We start from the raw sequence: 25,034 nt of genomic DNA, 5'->3' as shown, positions 1-25,034 counted from the left end.
CACGCTAATCAATAAACCATCTAGCAAGAATAGCTTGTCATAAGTAAACTTGTCTATGACCCTGTACACCTTGAATTATGCTACTCAGCTGACTGCCAAATTCATCAGTTATTGTTAATCAGTAGGACTTAAGGGCTTGACTACATCAGACGTTAGCTCCTGTGTCCATCTTACCAAAATCATATACTTACAATGAAACTTGCATTGAAGCTTACAATGAAATCTGTGTAACAGGCAATTTATCATGGTCCATTCGAAGGTGAAGTTCCCTGAACCTATTGATACTGCTGGTTCTCAGTAATGCCAAACCCATCTTACTTGATCAGCTCCACATTAATTTTGCCTGCCAGCCAGTAATGTCTTAAAATTACAGAACAGTTGAACCAGCTCCTTTGAGATGTACGAGGAAATCTTAAGTGATACATTAGATTCCATTTTAAACTTTAATGCTTTAGGTTAATTAATTAACAATTGACATTTGTCCAGTTCCCAGATATTGGCAAAATAAAGTTAACAACAAGCTGGACTCTTTAAGTAGTGATACAAGTTTATTTTTTTTAAACTCTGCAATGCGATTAGACTTCCCATGAAGTATTTTGAAGTGGAGTTTCTGTCAAAATAACAGTAAGAACTGAAAGACACTGAGGTAACCAGTTAGATCCACTGCTTTCTGATCTGTTGATAAACACTGGTCAGATCGATAGCTCTCTGCAAAAGTCATTCAGGTGTGCTTCACATCCACTTGAGCAAAAGGGTGAGTTTCTTGATGGTTCATCTTAAAGGTGGCAGCTCAGCAGAGCTGCAATACCCTCAAGCCAGCCTTGTCCATGTAATATGTGTTCAAGTCCGAACTGGGTCTTCAGAGATCGATTTCAATCGACCATATAACAAACCAGGGTCTTGGGTATTAAAAATTGCATAATTAGAATGCACAAAGGGGGTGGATAAAGTAAATACATTAAAATACTTTGATAAAACTTTCTCTTTAAAGATGGAGTTATGAGTAAATCCAAAAACTCAAATTTAGAAGATAGATTTTGTTCTAAATTATAGTTCCACTGCTTTAAAGCAGATGTGCAGTGTCAAGTATGAAAGTTAAGCTACTCACCTGCAATTGCTAAAATACCAGATTGCAGGTTAGCCTTATTTTAAAGGAGTGTTGCAAATGCTCCTAAAACCGACAAGCTCAGAGCATGGTTATTTGAATGAACATCTTTAAAAGCAAAGAGCATGTCCTAGCCTTAATTCCACCCTACAAAAAAAATTCTTGGATGTAAATTATTTCTGCCAGCAGATGGCAGTCACCATTTGCTTGCACTCCAGAATTTAATGAGAACAGTCCAGGGTTAGTCATTAAACTCTGAAAATTTCATAACTGGGTTTTGGGTTAATGTCTTGACATTACAGAACAGTTGAACCACCTCCAAAATCATCCTTAAATTGTGCCTAAAGGCTTATAGATGGAGCAAATGCAAAGGACTGGATGCCAGTTTCCAAATTATCCAACTCATTCCCTCTAAAAAAAACTTCAACCTGTTCCCAAAGGTATTGCTACTTTCAGATACCATTATTATACTTCAAGTTAGACACAAGTCTACCTTCTACAAAACAATTACAATCTGGGTGACAATTTCTTTCCACGTGTTTGACATTCTTCCACACCACCATCACCCACAAATCAGTTCTCTTCAGTGTAAGTCTCACCAGCATTAATGCATGTCCCAGTAGAATTTCCAAATAGCCATTGGCTATGTTGATAACAAGGAATTTATTACCAAAGCAGAGAGTGGTCGGTTCTCGGTTAGGGCATCAAATATTATGGAGAGAAGGTAGGAGAATGGGGTTGAGAGGGATAATAAATCACCCATGATTGAATGGTGGAGCAGACTCGATGGGCTGAATGCCTAATTCTGCTCCTATGTCTAACGGTCTGGTATATTTAAAGAAGTTGATATGTTTTTGATTAGTAAGGGGTGTCAAAAGGAGAAGGTAGGAGAATTGGGTTGGGAGGAATAGTAAATCAGTCCTGATGAAAACAGTGGAGCAGACTCAATGGGCTGACTGGTCTAATTCTGCTCCTAATATATGTCTTTTTTTTTATTTTTTTTATTAGTTTTTCAAAACATTTTACAAATTAAAAACCCCAAATCCCAATGAGGAACATTAAAACAGTGCAAAATTAAGCATACAATAACAATATGTTACAAAGGAAGAGAATTTAGCAAAAAAAAGCACCTAAATTAAAGACAAGTAAGCTTAGTGTCCTCCCCAAGCCCCACAACACAAGAAAAAACAACAGCAACTCCAGACCAACAACAACACAATATAGAGAGTATAAGTCAGGACAGCCAAGCTCCCAGACTGTGATACACTCAGCAACAGAGGATAATAATGCCTTCTACCAGAAAAAAAAAGGAGCTGAAAGCAAGGGACCGAAAAGAAAAAAAAGGTTATGAAAGTACTCGATAAAAGGTCCCCAGACCTTATGGAACTTTAGATCCGAATTGAGAACTGAATAATGAATTTTTTCGAGGTCCAAACAGGCCATGATGTCGTTAAGCCATTGAGCATGAGTGGGCGGGGCAGCATCTCTCCATCAGAGGAGGATCAAGTGTCTAGCCAGAAGAGAGGCAAAGGATAATATTCGGCATTTGGTCGGACCCAGACATAAATCTGTCTCGCCCCAAAAACCGAACAGAGCAATTAAGGGGTTTGGTTCTAGGTGCTGATTCAGAATACACGATAACATAGTGAAGACATCTTTCCAGAATCTCTCCAAGCTTGGACAGAACCAGTACATATGGATGAGAGAGGCCACGCCCCTCTTGCATTTATCACAGAGCGGACTAACGCTAGGGTAGAATTGAGATAGTTTAGATTTAGACATATGGGCTCTATGAACAATCTTAAACTGTAAAAGGCAGTGGCGAGCACAAAGAGAGGTTGAGTTAACCGATTTGAGAACTGAATCCCAGCTCTCCTCAGATAAGGAGATATTTAAATCCTGCTCCCAGCCTAATATATGTCTTAAGGTCTGATGCACCATTCTTTCAAGCACCGGTGGGCTATTTGACAACCAGGAATTATTTTATATCCTTCATTATTTTGTCACATGCACGTCCCAAAAGCAGCTACATGCGACCTACTAAATGTAACTTGCAGATTTTACACAAAAGTATTCTACAGACAGCAATGAAGCATTTATTGTTGCTTGTACTAAAATATATAAAAATCCAATTGATTTTATAAGGGACGGAGGGCTCCAACAGCATCAGTTATAAGCTTTCTCTAAGGATCACCTCGTTGTGGTGGAGAGGCTTGTGACTTCCTGTGATTGATACCGTCTGAAGCTTGGCTCTTGGTAAGGACGCCCGTGGTGGTAAGGTCAAGGGGGAGGTTCCAGACAAAGAGTGATCCAACCAAGCCCTCAGTGGTGGAGCAGGCAGAGGATAATCACACCACAGTGGCAGGAAGGCTGCAGCATTGAAGAGTCCCCATTCATGCCACCTGGACCTTGACCCCAATCCGTCAAGAACCATGTGGTGGCTACCTATGCATAAAATTCCCCAAGTCAAGCACAGGCATTCTCTGTTAAAGGAATAACACCTTGGGAGAACATCATAGTCGACTCAAGTGATTGCACATCATTCCTAAGCAACAAGGCCAAGAATAATAGCTGCTGCCACATAATTCTTAAGAAATGGTTTGAAGTAGAGGTTTTCTAGCTGTTCAGCAGCAGAGCCGAGTAAATTAAGCATAGACATTTAGCAAGTAAGGATGAGTCACAAATATTGCACCACCAGAGGGTTATAAATTCGTCTCCATCAATAAAGCTGGTCTGGTCTTTCATCCAATTCCACTGACTACACTTCGGTGCATAACACCCAGTTAATGATGACCATTCATTCCTCTACAATGCAAGATCAATTACTCATAAGAATGGATACAGCTTTTGAAGATGGCTTAAATATATTTGTTTTACAAACAATGCCTAAAGAGCAATAGTACATAAACATTTCACAAAACATTCTCAAGTTATCAAGCTGCATCGTCACACACTCTTCCCCTATCCTTTCTATGGGTTATGACAAGGACAGGCAACTGTCTTTTAGGTGTGTAGTGGCAATAATTCTGATTCCAACTGTAGGAAAAAAACTTTACTATGAACCTACAAAGTCTGAGGGAGGTTTTGAGGCAAAGAAATAACAAAACATGGGGTATCTGACATATCCATTGAACAAAATACATCAAAAAATGGTTCCATTGTTTAAAAAGGGTTCTAGAAGTAAGCCTAGCAATTATAGACCCGTCAGTTTGAAATCAGTGGTGGGTAAATTAATGGAAAGTATTCTTATAGATAGTATTTATAATTATCTGGACAGACAGGATCTGATTAGGAGTAGCCAGCATGGATTTGTGCGTGGAAGGTCATGTTTGACAAATCTTATTGAATTTTTTGAAGAAGTTACGAGGAATGTTGACGATGGTAAGGCAGTGGATGTAGTCTATATGGACTTCAGCAAGGCCTTTGACAAAGTTCCACATGGAAGGTTAGTTAAGAAGGTTCAGTCGTTAGGTATTAATGCTGGAGTAATAAAATGGATTCAACAGTGGCTAGATGAGAAATGCCAGAGAGTAGTGGTGGATAATTGTTTATCGGGATGGAGGCCGGTGACTAGCGGGGTGCCTCAGGGATCTGTTTTGGGCCCAATGTTGTTTGTAATGTACATAAATGATCTGGATGATGGGGTGGTAAATTGGATTAGTAAGTATGCCGATGATACTAAGGTAGGAGGTGCTGTGGATAATGAGGTGGGTTTTCAAAGCTTGCAGGGAGATTTATGCTGGTTAGAAGAATGGCCTGAACGTTGGCAGATGGAGTTTAATGCTGAGAGGTGTGAGGTTCTACATTTTGGCAGGAATAATCCAAATAGAACATACAGGGTAAATGGTAGGGCATTGAGGAATGCAGTGGAACAGAGATCTAGGAATAGCAGTGCATAGTTCCCTGAAGGTGGAGTCTCATGTAGATAGGGTGGTGAAGAAGGCTTTTGGAACGCTGGCCTTTATAAATCAGAGCAATGAGTACAGAAGTTGGGATGTAATGTTAAAATTGTACAAGGCATTGGTAAGTCCAAATTTGGAATATTGTGTACAGTTCTGGTCACCGAATTATAGGAAAGATATCAATAAATTAAAGAGAGTGCAGAGACTATTTACTAGGATGTTACCTGGGTTTCAGCACTTAAGTTTCAGAGAAAGGTTGAACAAGTTAGGTCTCTATTCATTGGAGCGTAGAATGTTCAGGGGGGGATTTGATCGAGGTATTTAAAATTTTGAGAGGGATAGATAGAGTTGACGTGAATAGGCTGTTTCCATTGAGAGTAGGAGAGATTCAAACGAGAGGACATGATTTGAGAGTTAGGGGGCAAAAGTTTAAGGGAAACACGAGGGGGTATTTCTTTACTCAGAGAGTGATAGATGTGTGGAATGAGCTTCCTGTAGAAGTAGCAGAGGCCAGTTCAGTTGTGTCATTTAAGGTAAAATTGGATAGGTATATGGACAGGAATGGAGTGGAGGGTTATGGGCTGAGTGCGGGTAGGTGGGACTAGGTGAGATTAAGAGTTTGGCACGGACTAGGAGGGCCGAGATGGCCTGTTTCCGTGCTGTGATTGTTATATGGTTATATAAAATTATGGAAATCAATAAAAGCTAAATTAAAGTGGAAAGGGAGCAATGGCTCAGCTTGGTATCAATAAAACAGCAATCTAGATATTAAAAAATATCAAAAATTGCAGATACTAGAGTCAGAATTAAAACTGCTAATGGTAGGGCATTGAAGAATGCAGTAGAACAGAGTGTTCTAGGAATAATGGTGCATAGTTCCCTGAAGGTGGAATCTCATGTGGATATGGTGGTGAAGAAAGCTTTTGGTATGCTGGCCTTTATAAATCAGAGCATTGAGTATAGGAGTTGGGATGTAATGTTAAAATTGTGCAAGGCATTTGTAAGGCCAAATTTGGAGTATTGTGTACAGTTCTGGTCACTGAATTATAGGAAAGATGTCAACAAAATAGAGAAAGTACAGAGAAGATTTACTAGAATGTTACTTGGGTTTCAGCACCTAAATTACAGAGAAAGGTTGAACAAGTTAGGTCTTTATTATTTGGAGTGTAGAAGGTTGAGGGGAGACTTGATAGAGGTATTTAAAATTATGAGGGGGATAGACAGAGTTGACATGGATAGGCTTTTTTCATTGAGAGTAGGGGAGATTCAAACAAGAGGACATGAGTTGAGAGTTAGGGGGCAAAAGTTTAGGGGTAACATGAGGGAATTTCTTTACTCAGAGAGTGGTAGATGTGTGGAACGAGTTTCCAGTAGAAGTGGTAGAGGCAGGTTCTATGTTGTCATTTAAAGTAAAATTGGACAGGTATATGGACAGGAAAGGAATGGAGGGTTCTGGGCTGAGTGCAGGTCAGTGGGACATGGGGAGAGTAAGCGTTCGGCATGGACTATAAGGGCCGAGATGGCCTGTTTCCATGCTGTAATTGTTATATGGTTATATGGACTCAGCAGATCAGACAAGAGCTGTGGAAAGAGAAACAAAGTTAAAGTTTCCGGCGGACGACTCCATCAGAACACTTCTTGCCGACACCGAGTCATAACCCCTTGTATTTAAGTTATTTAAGTGACAGTTCTTAAAGGTGGATGCAGGCTAGGAATAGCTGACTCCACAAGTGGCTCGTAAAGTTTCCAAGCAACACACATAAAATGCTGGAGGAACTCAGCACTTTCCAAATTAGTCTGTATGAAGAAGGCAGCCAATGAAAACATGTGAATGGAGCTCTGATCAAAGGGTTATCAACCCAAAATATTAACTCCATTTCTCTTTCTGTAGGTGCTGCCTGACCCCTTTGCTGAGTGTTTCTCGTGCTTCCTTAATGGGTGGGGGATCATGATTGCTAGCCAATCACAACCTCCCCTTGTTCAAAATTATAATAAAAGGTACAAGAAAGTACAAAGTTTGCATCAACGCCAGACCACGCACTGTCTTCAGATTGGTTGTCCTTCCGCCATCCATCGAGATTGGACTCTGCACGGATATCCAGTGCTGCCAATCTGGGACACTTGGTTTCCTCGTGTTCACTCATCCCTAACTCGAGTGCATTGTCCTAGGCCCTGGAGGCCCCTGTGCTGACACACTGTTGTGATATGAGTCCCCCTGGTGGAGCTGGGGTATGTAGATGGTGGCAGCAGAGATGCCTGCCCCGTTGTAGCCTTGTGCACCGAACCCACCTGACTGGAACGTGGACACTCCATACTCGGGTAACCCCTCAAACTCTTCCCCAAACTGGAATGCAGCCCGCTTCCCCTTCTGGCGGCGATTGCAGAACCAGACTCGGACGACCTGCCGAGGACAGGCACAGACAGAGTTAGTGTGCTAGACACTTGGCTGGAAGAGCCATGGACTCCTTGACGATTGCACTTTGATTGAACAAAGTCAATGGTTATAAAGTTTATGATACCAACCCTCAAAACCACAAGCTTTCAGGTCAGGGTCAGATATGGAACCTTGCCATCGGCCAGCAGGCAGAAACACACCAAATGTTTCTGTTACACAGAACACTACAGGACCATCGGCCCATGATGTGCCAACCTTTTAATCTACTCTAAGACCATTCCCTCTCACATAGCCATCCAGTTTTCTGCCTCCATGCGCCTATCTAAGAGTATCTTAAATGTCCTCAATATATATCTACCTCTACTTTAGCAGCACATTATATGCACCCACCACTCTGTGTTAAAAAAAAAAATGTCTCTGATATCCCACCTGATTCCTCCGATCACCTTACAAGTATGCTCCTTTGTTTTAGCCATTTCCGCCCTGGGAAAATTGCACTAGCTATTCACTATACCAATGCCTATTATTATTTGATTCCCACATCTGTGAAGCAAACTTAAAGGCTTTGTGTACTCTGAAAACTCAAATTTAATTAAGCAAATATAGCACATAAAACGGCCCTTTAACCCATCTGCCAAAAGCAGAACCTTCCAGTGGCTAAACATTTTAATTTTGATTCCTACTCCCGTTCTGACATGTCAGTCCATGTCTTCCTCCTTTGCCACAATGATGCTATCCACAGGGTGGAGGAGCAACACCTTATATTCCATCTGGGTAGCCACCAATTTGATGACATATCAATTTCTTCTTCTTGGAAAAAACATACCCTCCCCCTCCCTCTTTCTAATCCCAATCTGTCCTCTTACCTCTTCTCGGTCGCCTGTCACCTCCCCCCGTGTCCTCTCCTTCTTCCCTTTCTCCTATGGCCCTCTCTCCTCTCCCATTAGATTCCTTCTTCTCCAGCCTTTTACCTTTCCTACCCACCTGGCTTCACTAATCACCTTCTAGCCATCCTCCTTCCCCTTGCCCACCTTTTTTATTCTGGCGTCTTCCCCCTTCCTTTCCAGCTCTGAAGAAGAGTCTGAGCCCGAAATTTGACTGTTTATTCATTTCTGCAGATGTTGCCTGATCTGTTGATTTGGATTTTCAGCATCTGCAGAATTTCTCAAGTTTATGATTTCCTACCCCCTCTTACCCCATCCCTGATTTATTTATTTCCCTGTCCCCTTTTTTGTTCTCTCTCTGCCCATCACTTTGCCTGTCCTCCATCTCCCTCAGGTGCTCCCCTCCCCCTTTCTTTTTCCCTAGGCCTCCCGTCCCATGATCCTTTCCCTTCTCCAGCTCTTTTGCCAATCACCTTTCTAGCTTTCAGCTTCACCCCACCCCCTTCTGTCTTCTCCTATCTTTTTTCATTTCACCCTCCCCCTCCTACTTTCAAATCTCTTATTATCTTTCCTTTCAGTTAGTCCTGATGAAGGGTCTCAGCCCGAAACGTCGACAGTGCTTCTCCCTATAGATGCTGCCTGGCCTGCTGTGTTCCACCAGCATTTTGTGTGTGTTGCTTGAGTTCCAGCATCTGCAGATTTCCTCGTGTTTGTGACCCATCATGTGTTCACCAGCTCTTCACTTAAGCAAATCATCCGACCTACTAGAGAGCCTTTCCAAATTTTTCTCTGCTTTTTTCCATTTCCCTTTTGAAATCCACATTGGAACTCACCTCCAACACATCCGAGTACGATTCCAGACTCCAACCATTTGTCCTACCTATCACTTGCATTTCCCCACAGGTCAAATTACAGTGTGAGCAGATTTGGGCCCTTCAGCTAAGGAAGGATGTGCTGTCATTGGAGAGGGTCTAGAGGAAGTTTACGAGAATGATCCCAGGAAAGAAAGAATGTATGAGAAGCATTTGGTAGATCTGGGCATCTTCTCACTGGAGCTTAGAAGAATTGAGAGCGAATCTTGTTGAAACCTACTGAATATTGAAAAGTCAAGATAGAATAGGTGTGGAGAGCATGTTTCCAATAATGGGAGAGTCTAGGACGAGGGGCGCAGCCACAGAACACAATCAAAGATATTGAGTCTATGGAATTCATTCCCATATACAGCCATGGCGGCCACGTTACTGGGTAAATTTAAAGCTGAGGTTGATATATTTTTGATTTAGTAAGGGTGTCAAAGGTTACGGGGTTGAGAGTGATCATGAATCTGTCACTGACTTCACTCACCTCAACTCTGATCTGATTCCACAATCTATGGACTCACTTTCAATGTCTCTACAACTCATGTTCTCAACATTATTTATTTATTTTTTTAAATTTTATTTTTTATTTGCACAGTTTGTCTTGTTTTGCACACTGGTTGTTTGCCACAGTGTGTAGTTTTTCATTGATTCTATCGTATTTCTCTGTTCTATGTGAATGCTGGCAAGAAAATAAATCTCAGGATAGTATATGGTGACATATAAGTACTTTGATATAAATTTACTTTGAACTTGATAATCGAATGGAGCTGCAGTGTCGATGGGCTGAATGGCCCATTTCCACTCCTAGGTCTTATGGACTTACGGTCTAATTCTTTTTCCTTTCAATTTATGCCCATTAGCTCCAGTCTTTGATCCCTCTATCAAAAGGAAACAGCCATCCATGTTTCACTCTATTCAGATTATTTTCTATCCCCCTCTGTCTCTCTCCTCCAAAGAACACTCTCCCGTCTGTGAGGTTGTAGTCCCCATCCCAGGAAAAATTATCAAAACTTTCCAGGGGCTTCTCCAACTTCATTTCCCTATTCCTTACAGACCTTCAATTTCAACCCACAACTTACATCCTTTTCCAGGTTGAGGTCATCAGCAATCTTCGAGATCTCTTGAGTCGTTGGCTTCGGACACATGACGAAGAAATTCTCCAGCGCCTCCTTCACGTTGTTATCGATGCTGGTACGCCGTTTCCGCTTGCGGGATGGAGTCAGTGTTTGGTCGATGCTGCACAGCTGGTTTAAATATTGACTTAATGGTGACAGAGGTTCATGTACAATGCTTCCCTCCCACAAGCAAAAAATAATTGACCTGCTATCTCTGCTTGACAGTTGTTCACAGGTGAACCATATTTGACTACAGCAGGCATCAGAGAAGCAGGCCCCTCCCTTCTCTGTTTTGCAAGAATATAAACCATGGTTGAAGTTGCACAAAATGTTCTTTCTGGTTTATTACCTCCCAATGTTGCTGCTGTAGCCACACATGAGGTGTTGGGTTAGGGGTGACTTACTTTACGTCAGCATTAGTGTAGGCATTGAATGATTTGTGAACATAAGTTAGCAGCTGACACAAAGGTTGGCGGTGTTGTGCATTGTGTAGAAGGTTGTTGTAGATTACAATGGGACAATGCATTAGGGTTAGGGTTAGCATGATTAATGCGTGGATTAAATTTGAAGGCTGAATACATGGATAATGACAGGATTCTTAGCAATGTGAAGGAACCTCCATAGATCCCTCAAAGTTTGTACGTTTAAAGTTCAAAGTACATTTATTATCAAAGTATGTATACATTATACAACCTTGAGATTTGTCTTCTGATAGGCAGGCACAAAACAGAAAACCAGAAGAAACCATTTTTAAAAAAGACTGTCGTACTCCCAATGTGCAGAGAGAAAAGAAGCACATTATACAGACAGTAATTGTAAGCAAATAGCATTCTGAACTGTGTCCACAAAGAGAGTCCCATTGTTCAGCATAATTTAGCACAGAACCCAGTTGTGGAGCAGTGATCTGAACTGCCCCATCCCTTCCCTTGGACCCGACAACCTGACTTTTTCAATCTGGCCCGACACCTAAATTGATGTACAAATATCGGGTTCAGTCGCTGGGGCCTGGACCTCACTGCCTCACTTCAGCCTGTAACCATCCTTTCCGATACAGCCCTGCGCTTAAGTCTCCGTCCAAATATCGGGTTCAATCACCACAACATGCTCTGGTGCCCAGGCCTTGCCACCTCGATTTGGCATGGCACTTAAGTCTCCGTTCAAACATCAAGTTCAGTCAAATCAGTACGCTATGATGGCCGGACCTTGCTGCCTCAATTTGGCCTTAAAACCATCAAAGCTCAGCTCATCCTCACTCTCGGCAATAGGCCCATAGCCTTGCCTCGCCTCAGTTCCGCCACATCGAATTGACTCTGAGTTCAAAGGGAAGTTACAGACTATTGCTTACAATGATCATTTGCCAGGAAAAGTGTGATTAAGAAAGTATTTAGTTGTTTTCCTTGTTTCATTAGCCACTAGACAGAAGTCGCTGAGATTCATCGTAAACTGGAAGCTGATGGGGTTTAAGGTGGGGGGAAGGTTTTGCCCTTCCTTAGTCTGGGAATTGAGTTAAAGAGCTGTGAAGTAATGTTATTGCAGCTCAGTAAAAGCCATACTTGGACCATTGTGTTCAGTTCTGGTCACCTCTTATAGAAAGTATGTGGAAGCTTTAAGGATGGTGCAGAGGAGATTTACCATGATGCTACCTAGATTAGAGACCATGTCATAGGTTGAACAAGCTGGGGCTTTTCGCTTTGGAGCAAAAGAGGATGAGAGGTTACCTGATAGAAATGTACAGGTGCAAGAGGCATAGTTTGAGTGGGCAGCCAGAGACATTTTCCCAGGGAGGAAATGACTAATACAAGGCATAGAGAGAAGAGAAGATGGCAGCGTGACACAGCGCGCAGCAGCCACTCTGGAATGACTATCTGTTATCTGTTAAGTAGGATGCCGTGTACAATCCTGATTCGATGGAGACGGGTGTGAGAAGCACGGAGGAACATCTGGTGAAACTTCCAAAATGCCTCTTTTGCTGCCGCTGCTACTGTGCGATTGAAAAATCTCTGAAGGCCCTGAATCCTCGGCTTTGCCTGTTGCTTGGCAGCCGGGGCCAGGGTTGAAGCGCTCGGCAGAGATGGTGCTCGGTGTCGGAGGGCTGGTCGGAGGCTCGAAGTTTTCAGACGGACTCAGAGTTGGCTGTGGTTGGGTGCTTCCAGAGTGTTGCATCAGCAATTTGCAGCACTGGAGGTTCATGGCAGGAAGCGTTTTTCTTCCTACTACCGTCTGCGTGATGATGGGCTATCCGGGACTTTGAGACTTTGTTTTTACCGTGCCATGGTCTACTCTTTATCAAATTACAGTATTGCTTTGCACTGTTGTAACTATGTGTTATAATTATGTGGTTTTTGTCAGTTAGTCTTGATCTGTCTTGTGTTTCTGTGATATCATACTGGAGGAACATTGTATCATTTCTTAATGCATGCATTACTAAATGACAACAAGCAAGGCCTGAGTGTCCTCATAATCTAATTAAGGTGATTGGGGTAAAGTATACGGTGGTGTCAAAGATAAGATTTTGTTTACACCGTTAATGGTGGGTACATGGAATGCACTGCCGGGGTGGTGGTAGAGGCAGATAGATTAGAAACATCTAAGAAACTCCTAGATAAGGACAAGGGTGATAGAAAATGGAGGGCTGTGTAGGAGGGAAGAGTAGAGTATAATGCCAGCACAACTTTGTCCAGAAACAGGCTACGTGGGAGGTTTCTGAAGAGTCTTACATCAGCTTCATCCCAGGTTGGAGGCTTTGTTCTTCAATTTTTCTTCACTTTCTCCATCAAAATTTGGAAAGTGACCCTCATTTTCCAGGATCGTAATGGAGCTACTGAGATTTGGTCAGGGTGGGTTTGAAAGGGACTTTTGTCTTCTTGATGTTTTGGGCAAGACTTGTCCCTTTTACTACACTTTAGTGACAACACCTGCCATTAATGGCAGCTCACACAAGAAAAGATAAAAGTGTGACTGAGTTCAGCCCTGTGCTGGTCAAAGAGCCTCAGACCACAGAAGAGTACAGCATGGGAGCTTCAGAACCTACAGTGGGACATCTCAAAACACAGGATATGCACCACCAACAGCATGTCAAGGGTCAAATTTATTCCCCATTGACATTTACATGTGTTAGGAACTTGCTGTGGTGTACTGGCGCAAAATGCAACAGAAAGAAAGAACATTCAACAGTTCTAAAGAATAAAGAATGAAGTTAAATATTAAAGTACAGATATGGAATAAAATGTGTATAAAACATAAATACCGACATGCATAAATAGCATTATAAAAAGTGGTTGAAAGTGTTTACAGTGAGGTGCAGTTATGGGGTTAACAGGTAGTGGGGTGGGAGTCTACATATTTAAATGTAGCGATAGTAGAAGTTGGGGGCGACTAACTAGAATTGTTAATCAGATTTTCTATCTGGGAGAAGAAACTTTTAAGATGCCCTCAAACCCCTCCAAAAGCACTGGCAGCATATGCAAGTTTTCACCAGCACCCAATTCCAGGCCAATATCCCCAGCGTAAACACTCTATGCTCAGTCAACTCCAGTGGGCAAGCCATATCATCTGCTTGGCTGACACCAGGCTGTCAAAGCAAGCACACTCTTCAAGCGTTGCTCGGTCAACCTAGTCTGTTTCCAGGCAGACAAAGAAACAGGCTCAGGGATATTCTTTTTACAGCATCTTCCCAGAGAATGCCTGGGAAATAGAGGAGCAACATTTGGGAGGGTTTTGACCCTCTTCCACATGAACACCAGCTGCAGGAGCACAGCATCTGCACTCTCACCCCAGACAAACAATATCTCCGGCAGATTTTGCAAGCACCAATGGCACTGGAGGGAGTGCATATCCCAGAGGATGTGCATGCGCGGATTACTCTGCCTCTCACCCTGTTCCACTGACCATCACTGACCATCATTCCCTCTGCACTAACCTCCTGGAAGTTGTCGTTGTCCTTGGCCTCTTGTAGCCACCGCTGCAGCAGGGGCTTCAGCTTGCACATGTTCTTGTAGCTCAGCTGCAGCGCCTCAAAACGACAGATGGTCGTCTGGCTGAACATCTTCCCTGGAGAGAAACGGAGGTTTACAAACTCCTTCTTGCAAAGCCAAGCCTACGCACAATGACAAGCCAAGAGCAGGTGCAGACTGCCACCAGGATGTATCATTTGTATGGGTGGGCGCCAACTATCTGCATCTCTGTAACCCGCCCTGGCTTCATGTATATTTCTGGTCTTGAAGGTCCCACTTTGGAAATTGAAGTGAGATCTCCAAAACTGGAGATACACAGTATGTGAAGTTAAATCTGACAAATCCGGAGTATGTGAAGTGCACAGCAGTGAATTCTTCCTCTGCATAGTTCCATACAGAGAGTGGAGGATGTCATGGAACGTATTGTACTGCTGGGGTGGTGGGAGAGGCAGATACAGTTGGGGCATTTAAGAAACTCTTAAGATTGGCACATGTATGATACAAAAAAATGGGGGACCATCTTAGTGTAAGTTACTGGGTTGGCACAACATTGTGGGCCGAAGGGTCTGTACTGAGCTCTACTGCTCTATGTCTTGGTAAACCCATGTCTGCACTCTCAGTTCAGCACTGATTATCCAGCGCCGTTGCATTAAATATTTCCTGTGCCTCAGATCCTCTTACCACCTTCCACCCCTCACTCACTCCACCGTTTCCATTCCTTGCACAACTTTAAAAAAAACTCTTTCCATGCTCGGAATGTTCTAGAGCTCTTCCCTGTCAGGTTCAGCTAGGGACTGGGACAACAAACAGAACATAAGACCATAAGACATAGGAGCAAAATTAGACCATTCAGCCCGTCGACTCTGCTCTGCAATACAATCATGGCAGATTAATTATCCCTCGCATCACCATTCTTCCGCCTTTTCCCCGCACCCTTTGATACTCTGACTAATCAAGAACCTATCAATCTCCACTTTAAATTTACCCACTGACTTGGTATACCCACAACTTTTGTGGCAATGAATTCCACAGATTCACCACCTCTGGCTAAAGAAATTCCTCATCATCTCTGTCCTTCGAGGCTCTGCCCTTTGGGCCTAGACTCTCCCCTATCAGAAACATCCTCTCCACATCCACCTTACCTAGGCTTTTCAATACTCAGTAGATAACAATGAGATCAAGGACAAATGGACAAGGGGATCACAGAGGGAGCAATCTCTGCGGAAAGCGGAGTGGGAGTTTTCCCTTGTGTCCTAACCAATGTTGATTTGCTGTACAAATATCTCCAAAACAGGTTGTTATCCCTTTTCTGTTTATGGACGCTACTTCCGCACAAAAATGATGGACTGTTTTCCATCAAGTAGTGTCTGTGAACAAGGAAATGCAAGTAGAAGAAGCTGGCACAGTTCTCAAACATGCTTAACAACATGGCGAATAGAAAGAACAAAATAAGAACAAGAAAGGAAGAGACAAACAGGCCTCAAGTTTAACATCTCATCCAACACTTGGAACCTAGTGCAATTCCAGACTAAGTCTGATTTTGTGTGGTGGAGCGTCATAGCCATAGAGCATTATGGTACAGTAACAGATCCTTCAGCCCATCTAGTCCATGCCAAACCACTATTCTGCCTAGTCCCTTTGACCTACAGCTGGACATAGCCCTCCCATCCATGTACTATCTAACTTCCCATAAACTTTGCACGTGAACCTGCATCCACCAATTCTGCTGGCAGCTCATACCACCTTTATTCATATATTTATTTATCTATTGAGATACAGTGTGGATAGGCCTTTTCTCTCCTTTGAGCCATATTGCCCAGCAAAAACCCCAATTTTATCCAGGCCTAATCACAGCACAATTTACAATGACCTATTAACCTACCAACCGGACTGTGGACTGTGGGAGGAAATGAGAGCACCCGGAGGATATCCACGCAGTCAAGGGGAGAATATGCAAACTCCTTACAGGTAGTGGTGGGAATCGAACCCAGGTCGCCTGTACTGTAAAGTATAGTGCTGACCACTATGCTACCCTGCCACCCTCTGAGTGAAGGAGATCCCACTCTGGTTCCTCTGAAATATTTCACCTTTCACCCTAAACCTGTGACTAGTTCTTGCTCCAATGGAAAAAGCCTGCATAACTCATAATTTTGTATACGTATCAAATCTCCTCCCATTGAGAGGCAAAAGTAGTACCTGTGGGCCCATAATTGACACTATAGTTCAAATAATGATGTACCACAGATGATGATCTTGGGGTAATCAAGATTTGTCTTTTCAGAAAGGAAAAGAGCCATCGCCCTCCCTCGATCAAGTCTTCATACTCACCATATAAGGCCCCAAGGGCCAAGCCCACCTCAGCCTGTGTGAAGCCCATTGTGATGCGCTTCTTCTTCAGCTCTTTTGCAAACTGCTCCAAGTCCTCCGAAGTGGGAGAATCCTATATGGTTAATGAACAGCAAGTCACTAGTTACAGAAACTTGAGTACAACAACTAAGGTAAAGCTTACATGGTGTTGGCCAGACATTTGAAATATTCTGAGCAGTTTTGGGCCCCTTATCTAAGAAAGCAGATGTGCAGATGTGTTGTCATTGGAGAGAGTCCAGAGGAGGTTCATGAGGATGATTCTGGGAATGAAGGGGTTAACATATGAGGAGCTTTGAGCCTGTACTCACTGAAATTTAGAAGTGGTGGGGGGGCGGGAATCTCATTGAAACCTACCGAATGCCGAATGTTGAAAGGACTAGATATGGAGAGAATTTTCCTATGGTGGGGTATCCAGAACTAGATTGCACTTTCTCAAAAGGGGGGCCACTTTTTAGAACAGAGGTAAGGAGGAATTTTTTTAGCCAGAGAGTAGTGAATCTGCGGAATCCTCTACCACAGACTGAGGTAGAGACCAAGTTCATGGTTGTATTTAAGGATGAAGTTCATTGTTTCCTGATCAAAGGATATGGTGAGAAGGCAGGTGTATGGGGTTGAGTAGGATCAGCCATGATGGAATGGCAGAGCAGACTCCATGGGCTGAATGGCCTAATTCTGCTCCTATGGCTTATGGTCTTATAGTGGTTTCTTGTCCAGCATAGTCCTGGAGTCAGAGACCACCACAGCACAGAAACAGGCCCTTTGACCCACCTAGTCTGTGCCAAACTATTATTCTGCCTTGCCCTATTGACCTGCACCTGGACGGTAGCACTTAACCCTCCCATCCACGTACTTATCCAACTTCTCTAAAACTTGCAGTCAAAACTACACCCACCACTTCTGCTAGCAGTTCCATACTCACACCACCCTCTAAGTGAAGGAATTCCCTGTCTCTCCTTAAATACTTCACCTTTCACACTTAGTCTGTGACATCTAGTTCTATTCTCGTTCAAGCTCAATGGAAAAAGGCTGCTGGCATTAACCCTATCTATACTACCAACCATTTTGTATACCTCTATCAAATCTTCCATCATTCTCCTGCACGCCAGGAAATAGGATCCCAACCTTTTCCTATAACTTAGGTATTACGCATTCAGCTGTTACACTTTATTCAGTATTGTTCTGGTTCTAACTCAGTGCAGTGTGTAATGAACTGACAGTTTGCAAAAAAAAGCTTTTCACTGTATCTCAGAATGTGTGTCAATAATGAACCAATTCCAATTCCATTCAGCTCCTTTCAAATCAAACTCCAAAGAAAGGCACTCTGCCAGACAACAAGGACAGCATTTCAGAAAAGTAACATACTTGAAATTCACCTTCTCTCTCCATGACAGTGGATGAGCCTGAGGTTCCTTCACTCCAGCTTCGGAATCGCCGGGTAGATTGCATTACACTCATGACGGCCTCAAAGAATCACAGGGATCGTCCATGGTCCAGAGGAACACACAAACTGCTGGAGGAACTTAGCAGGTTTGGCAGCACCTCTGGAGAGGAATAAACAGGCGTTGGTTTGTAGGGTCTCAGCCTGAAACGTTGACTCCATAGATGCTGCCTGACCCGCTGAGTTCCAAAAGCATTTTGTGTGTGTTACTCTGGATTTATCAATCTGGGTTAGATTGATCTAAAGTAGGCTAAAGGGCCCACAACATTGTGGGCCGAAGGGCCTGTCCTATGCTGTACTGTTCTATGTTCTATGCTCTATGTTCTAACCACCTTAGAATGTTAGAAATTTGCAGGACAGCAGGCAATTTGACTCAGTCTGTTCCATTTGTTTTCAGTACATGGAAATGTTGGGCTGCTGCCTCATGGCTGCAGGTACCCAGGTTTGTTCCTGATTTTTGGAGCTGACCATGGGGAGTTTTCATGTTCTCCCGGCAATGTATGCATTTCTCCAGGTGCTCTGCTTCCCCACCACAACACAAAGGCTGGTAGGTTAACTGGCCTTGTAAACCATTCCTTAATGTAGATAGTGAAAGAAAAGAGTTGATAGGCATGAGGGAATAGACAATAGTTGCAGGTATGTAATCAAAGGGATTTATCCAAGAGCTAGTATTGATTCTATGGGTCAAATAGCTTCTTTCTACATCTACAAAAATGTAACCCTACTTTACATTTCATGATCCAATTCAGTGACAAATTCTTTACAATTTTAGAGCTAAAACAGCCTCGGAGCCAACATCATCAAAGGCATGTCCCGATCAAACCATACAGACTCCACAGCCAAGAAAGCAGCCCAGTGCCTTTACTTCCTCAGGAGACTAAAGAAATCTGACATGGCCCGCTATTGCCCCTCAGCAACTTCCGAAGAAAGCATCCTATCCAAATGCATCACAGTTTGGTATGGCAACTGTCCTGTCAAGGTCACAGGAAACTTGTGGACATAACTCCATGGAATCTGCCTTCATATCTCGCTACCTCAGTAAAGCAGTCAACATTATCAAAGACCCAACCGACCCCAAACATTCTCTCTTCTCCCACCTCCGATAGGGTAGAAGCCTGAGAACACACACACCACTTGAGCATCTTCTATCCTGTAGTTATGACTACTGAACAGTCCTTGGACATGGCCTCAATCTAACTCGTGATGCCCTAGTACCCTACTCTGCCCTCCCTGTACCACTATTCCCTATTCTCTATTGCTTTTCCAATGTACACTGACACTCAGTACACTGATGTGATGAAGTTACCAGTGTGGATGGCATCCAAAACAGTTTTCCGCTATATCTCAGTACATGTAACAATAATCTTTCCTCATCTAGGTGCATCTTAAGATCAAACCAAAAAAGGAGTGCCGAAAATGCTCCTCGGGTCAGGCCACACATATTTAGATCAAAGCATTGTTAATTGTTGTATTTCTAAGTACATGTCTGCACAGGTGGCAATGGGAAAACTTAATTGCAGCAGCATCACAGGCAGGTACCATCAGATACACAACAATATTCACAAGAAAAGCAAACTATACACAATCTGGACAACAAAACATAATCAGAACTAAAATAAGTCTGCCCTAGTTCTAAGTGGTCATTGTGCTCACTACCATCCATGGCTCCAAACAGTCTCCAAACAGTCTCCAAACAGACTCTTCCCCTGGAGTCCGTTAGAATCGTATACTATGTCCGGTGCTCCCGGTGTGGCCTCTTGTATATCGATGAGACCTGACGTAGATTTGAAGACCGTTTCGCCAAGCACCTGTGCTCCACCCGCCAGAAGTGGGATCTCCCAGTGGCAACTCATTTTAGTTCCCCTTCCCATCCCAATACGTCAATCCATGACATCCCCTATTGTTGTGATGAGGCCACACTCAGGTTGGAGGAACAACACCTTATATACCATCTGGGTAATCTCCAACCTGATTGATTACATGAACGTCGATTTCTCGAACTTCCAGTAATGTTCCCCCTTCACCACTCCCCATCCCCTTTTTCCCTTATCTTCTTGCCTGTCTATTGCCTCCCTCTGGTGCTCCTCTCTCTTTTTCCTTCTTCCATCTTCCTCTCCTATCAGACTCCCCCTTCTCCAGCCCTGTATCTCTTTTACCAATCAACTTCCCAGCTCTTTACTTCATTCCTCCCCCTCCAAGTTTCATCTATCACCTTGTGTTTCTCTCTCCCACCCCCCCCCCCTTTTAAATCTACTCCTCAGCTTTTTCTCTCCAGCCCTGCTGAAGATCTTGGCTAAAATGTCGACTGTACTTTTTTTCTGTAGATACTGCCTAGCCTGGCGAGGTCCTCCAGCATTTTGCATGTGTTGTTTGGATTTCCAGCATCTGCAGATTTCTTCTTGTTAGTGATTAGGGTTGTGTTGATTGATTCAAGAACAAAATGGTTGAAGGGAAGTAGCTGGTGGTGTGGAACGACCTGCCAAATGGGGGAGAAACCAGGGCAAGATGTAGATTTTATGTTCATAACCCTTTCTGGACATCCTGTTCGACAAGTTGTTGACCTGACATGTCGCTTCTCATTTCAAATATTGCCCAACCTGCTGCCAGTACTTCATCTTTATTTGCAGTTTAAATTTGCAGGATTTCTGCCTCTGCCACTTTCTTGGCAGTGAGTTTCAGACCACCTCCACTCTGGGTGAAAATACATCAAGTCTCCTCTGACCTTGGGCAGCAGTGTAGTGCAGTGGCTATCACAAAGCTTTACAGTGTCAGTGACCCAGGTTCAATTCCCACCGCTGCCTGTAAGAAGTCTACACCTTCTCCTTGTGACCATGTGGGCTTCCTCCATTTTCCTCTCACAGTCACAAAGACTGTGAAGGTTGGTCATTGTAAATTGTCCTGTGATTAGGCTAGGATTAATCAGGGGAAGCGTGGCTCAAAGGGCTTATTCTATGCTGTATCTCAATAAAAAATAAACCTTCACTCAAAGTACATTGTAATCTATTTGTTAAATCCCTTTCTGCAAACAGGATTTGGTCACCCTCTGCAGAGCTCTCTACTTTATGCATGTCAATAACATCCCCCCTCTCTGGTCTCAAGATTTTCCACAATGACGCACTTGACTAAACTTATAATCTTTCTGACTCAGTGCACCAAGGACAATGCTCACTTTGCTTCAGCCCAGCCCACCCCATCCACAGATAATCGATTCACCAGAGAAAAGGACCCAAGGCTTTATGAGGTTAGATCTCATTTGGAGTCACTTGGGGTGCTCATCAAAGAAAAGATGTGCTGGCATTGCAGAGAGTCTAGAGGAGGTTCATAAGAATGATCCCAGGAGTGAAAGGGGTTAATATGTAAGGAACATTTGATGGCCTTGGGTCTGTATTCACTGGAGTTTAGAATAAAGAGGGGAGACTTTTTCTGTTGTTCAGTATCAAAAAAAGCCAAATTAAATCCACTGTGACTCAATGTTGAAAACAATAAAATATGAAAACTTCCAAGGAGGATGAAGTACTTTTTATAGATGCTGTATCTGGTTCCTTAGAACACCTTTCATTAACATTGCCACTACTGGTGTCCAGTTCATCAGCCTATAATCGTCTGGGTTATCTTAAGAGCCTTTCTTAAAAAATGAAATAATATTAGCTATCCTCCAATGCTCCGGCACCTCACCCGTGGCTCAGAATATTTTAAGTATCTCTGATTCCCCAGCAATTTATGTATTAGGCTCCCACAGGGTCGGAAGGAACAAATTGTCAGGCCCTGAGGATTTATTCACTTAATTTCCCTCAAGATAGCAAACACTTCCTTGTCTGTAACATGTTGCATCACCTCACACCTATAGACTCTGTTTCTGTCTCTAGAGTAGGATATAGACGCATCTCCCCATCTCTCTCAGTTTCACACATTGATTGATCTGATCCTCCAGAGTATGAATTTTGTCCCTTGTTATCCTTCTGCTCTTAATACACTTGTCAATGCCCTCAGGATTCTCCTTCCCCTTGTCTGCTAGAGCACCTCATGTCTTCTTTTAGCCCTCCTGATTTCCTTTTAAGTGCTCTCTTGCATTTCTGGTACTCCTCAAGAACCTCACTCGTTCCTGCCTGCCTTTACCTGCTGTGCACGTGCTTCTCTCTCTTATCCAGGATCTTGGAATCTCTCGACAACCAAGGTTCGCTAAACCTGGTATCCTTGTCTTTTACTCTGACAGAAACGTACAAACTCTGTAATCTCAAAATTTCACTTTTGAAGGCCTCCTACTTACAAAGTACACCTTTGCCACAAAACAACCTGCTCCTACACACGTTTGCTAGATCCTTTCTGATACCATAAAAATTGGCCTTTCTCCAGTTTAGGATCCCAAGCCTAGGACCAGACCTATCCTTTTCCATAATTACCTTGAAACCAATGGCATTATGATCACTGAGTGCAAAGTGTTCCCCTACACAAACTTCTGTCACCTACCCTGTCTCATTCCCTTATAGCAGATCCAGTATTGCGCTCCCTCTAGTTGAGACTTCTACGTACTGATTAAGGAAACTTTCCTGAACACATTTGATAAACACTTTCCCATCCAGCCCTTTTACAGTATGGGAGTCCCAGTCAATAGGTAAATTTAATTTCCCACATACGTACTATAAGAACCTTATGTTCTGTGCAACAGTCTGCGATCTCTACAAATTTGCTCCTCCAAATCCCACAGACTGTTGGATGGTCCATAATAAAAGCCCATTAACGTGATCATCCCTTTCTTATTCCTCATTTCTAAGCAGAAAGTCTCGCTAGACCAGCTCTCCAGTCTGTCCTGACTGAGCACTGCGGTGATATTGTCCCCTCTAAAACAACAGAGCCCCGAACACTGAGCTGCCAGCCCCGCGCCGCCTGCAACCAAGTCTCACTAATGGCTACAATTTCCGAATTCCACCTGTTGATCCATGTCATAAACCCGTCCGCCTTTCCATTGAAATATACACAGCTTAGAATATTAGTCCCACCACGCCCGATCTTTTGATTCCTGACTTTGTGTGTGACAACATCTTTCTCCCCAACCACTCACTCACTCCACGATCTGTTCTGGCGTTCTGGTTCCCATTCTCCGGCAACAATAGTTTAAACCTCCCCGTGTAGCACTTGCAAACGCAATGACTGACTAATGTATGCGCTACCAACATATTTCGAGACACTTGATCACCTTTTGTGCCTGCGGGAGTGTTAAACCGCTATAACTAGGGACTTGGAATGAGAGCGGCAAGGCAGAGGTTCGATCTTCACCCTGGGGTCCTATCCGCGTCGTTTTTTACGCCCTCCTGTGCCACGCGAGTTTCCCCTGGGTACCTCGGTTTCCTCCCACGTCCCAGTGGTCAACTGTAAATTACATCCTCCCCGAAACCCTTAGCAGTTCAGGTGGATGGAGAGTAATCGGGGCAAATCAGGTGTCTGAGGCGGGTGGCGTGGCTCGGGAACAGCGTGGATTCGATGGAATATCGTAAAGATGGAAAGCGGATTTCCAGTTTAACACAAACCCCCAAATACAACAGTCCCTGCCAATCTCAGAAGCCGCTTCCAAGCCCCTATCTGTACCGACCTTAGTTTATAGAAAAGAAATGTAAAGGACTTATTATTTCGGAGCACGACGCAGTCTGATGTAGGAACTCGGCGCGGCAAGTCCAGCCGCGTCTGTGGGAGGAAAAAAACCGGTCGACATCTTGGCTCTACGCTCCACCCGCTGAGTTCTTCCAGCAGAGACAGACAGACAGACAGACAGACAGACACACACACACACACACACACACACACACACACACACACACACACACACACACACACACACACACACACACACACACACACACACACAAACAATATGCTGGAGGAACTCAGCAGGCCAGGTAGCATCTGTGGGAAAGAGTAAACCGTCCATGTTTCGGACCGGGACGCTTCATCAGGACCTCCAGCAGACTGTGTGCTGCACCAAATTCCAGCACCCGCAGTTACTTGTATCTTCATTCTCAAAGGCTCGTTACCGTGGGAAAGAAAGACCAGCAGAGAGAACACTGGTCCCTTACGAGTTAGGGATCGCGGTGGGTGGATTGGGAAATTAGTAGGTACTCCTCCAGGTGTACTTTGCAAAAGCAGCCCACCGGGTTCGATACCTCTGCGACAAATGCATTGAGAGTGAGCTAGGAAAAGCTCTTCAAATTTTTGAATGAGTCACAGGAGGGAGAGGTTAAAAGTGACGGGGGTAAGGGATGATCCGGAACACGATCTGTGAGAACTGAACACAATCAAGCCCTTCGTTAGAAACAATCACTTTATACTTCTAAGGGAAGGAAATAAACGCGATTACCCAACAATAAACCAGATTTGATGGGCTGAACGGCCTCTTCTGCCCAAGGGTTACTCACTTCATTGCCGCCGTCTGGAGGTATCCATCTGGTTCCGTCTTCTTGCCCGGGACTGCCGGCTCTGTGGTCTTCCCCCGGGATTTGGGGGCTGGATGGTTGACTCCGGTGCTCCCCAGGGAGGTTCTGGCGGTGGTTCGGCAGAGTGGCAGGCCCCGGTCCGGCCGAAGTCCGATCGGCAGGCGGGCTGGGAGCTGAGGAGGGCTGGGGCAGGCAGCAGGAGTTCCAGGGGGAGCTGTAGAATGGTGGCACGGCCGGCAAGTATTTGTCCTCAGTACCCCTGCCGCTCTCTTCCCTGCTCGAGTCGCGGGTGCTCTCCGGCAGGGCGTGGGCGTGACGAGTCACAAGCGACCCCTGAGGCCAAGCTTCCGGAGCTGGGAAGGAGTACCAAGGTCTGGAGAGACTTTGTGAAACCCCTGGCCTGATTTGCTCTCCAAGACGACAATCCGGGATCGGGTGACCATGGTAATCCACCTTAAATGAGCCGGGGCCACACTGTCGTTCTGGAACGGTGGTGGATCGGTCCTGGGTGAATGGAGACCCCATCTCCTGATTCTGCTGTCGGGGTTCATTGAAGAGCGAGGGAAAAGACTTCTGGGCTTCATGGTGAA

General features: G+C 44.0%; 1 protein-coding gene across 2 annotated transcripts; it reads right to left on the bottom strand.

Annotated features, from left to right (window-relative positions):
• Nucleotides 1–697: 697 nt before the first annotated feature.
• On the bottom strand, nucleotides 698–25,034 carry LOC132393833 (POU domain, class 5, transcription factor 3-like). 2 transcript variants are annotated; one of them, XM_059969224.1, is made up of 6 exons: nucleotides 24,427–25,034; nucleotides 16,543–16,654; nucleotides 14,181–14,311; nucleotides 10,226–10,390; nucleotides 7,297–7,408; nucleotides 698–899 (listed from the first exon to the last, which is right to left on the bottom strand). In XM_059969224.1, the coding sequence occupies exons 1-6, from the start codon at nucleotides 24,967–24,969 to the stop codon at nucleotides 841–843; spliced, it is 1,122 nt and encodes a 373-aa protein (XP_059825207.1). In that variant the 5' UTR covers nucleotides 24,970–25,034; the 3' UTR covers nucleotides 698–840. The 2 variants fall into 2 exon arrangements, with proteins under 2 accessions (XP_059825207.1, XP_059825208.1); XM_059969225.1 differs by lacking the exon at nucleotides 7,297–7,408.

This window comes from Hypanus sabinus, chromosome 5 (genome assembly GCF_030144855.1).
Source record: "Hypanus sabinus isolate sHypSab1 chromosome 5, sHypSab1.hap1, whole genome shotgun sequence".
Taxonomy (NCBI): domain Eukaryota; kingdom Metazoa; phylum Chordata; class Chondrichthyes; order Myliobatiformes; family Dasyatidae; genus Hypanus; species Hypanus sabinus.
This window is presented reverse-complemented; position numbering and strand designations above follow the sequence as displayed.

Coding starts and splice junctions, on each gene's coding strand:
- LOC132393833 (XM_059969224.1), bottom strand. CDS start 24,969: ATGGGGTCTCCATTCACCCAGGACCGATCCACCACCGTTCCAGAACGA. Junction 16,655..24,426: donor CTCCAGACGGCGGCAATGAA/GTGAGTAACCCT, acceptor TTAACCATATAG/GATTCTCCCACTTCGGAGGA. Junction 10,391..14,180: donor ACAACGACAACTTCCAGGAG/GTTAGTGCAGAG, acceptor TATTTAAACCAG/CTGTGCAGCATCGACCAAAC.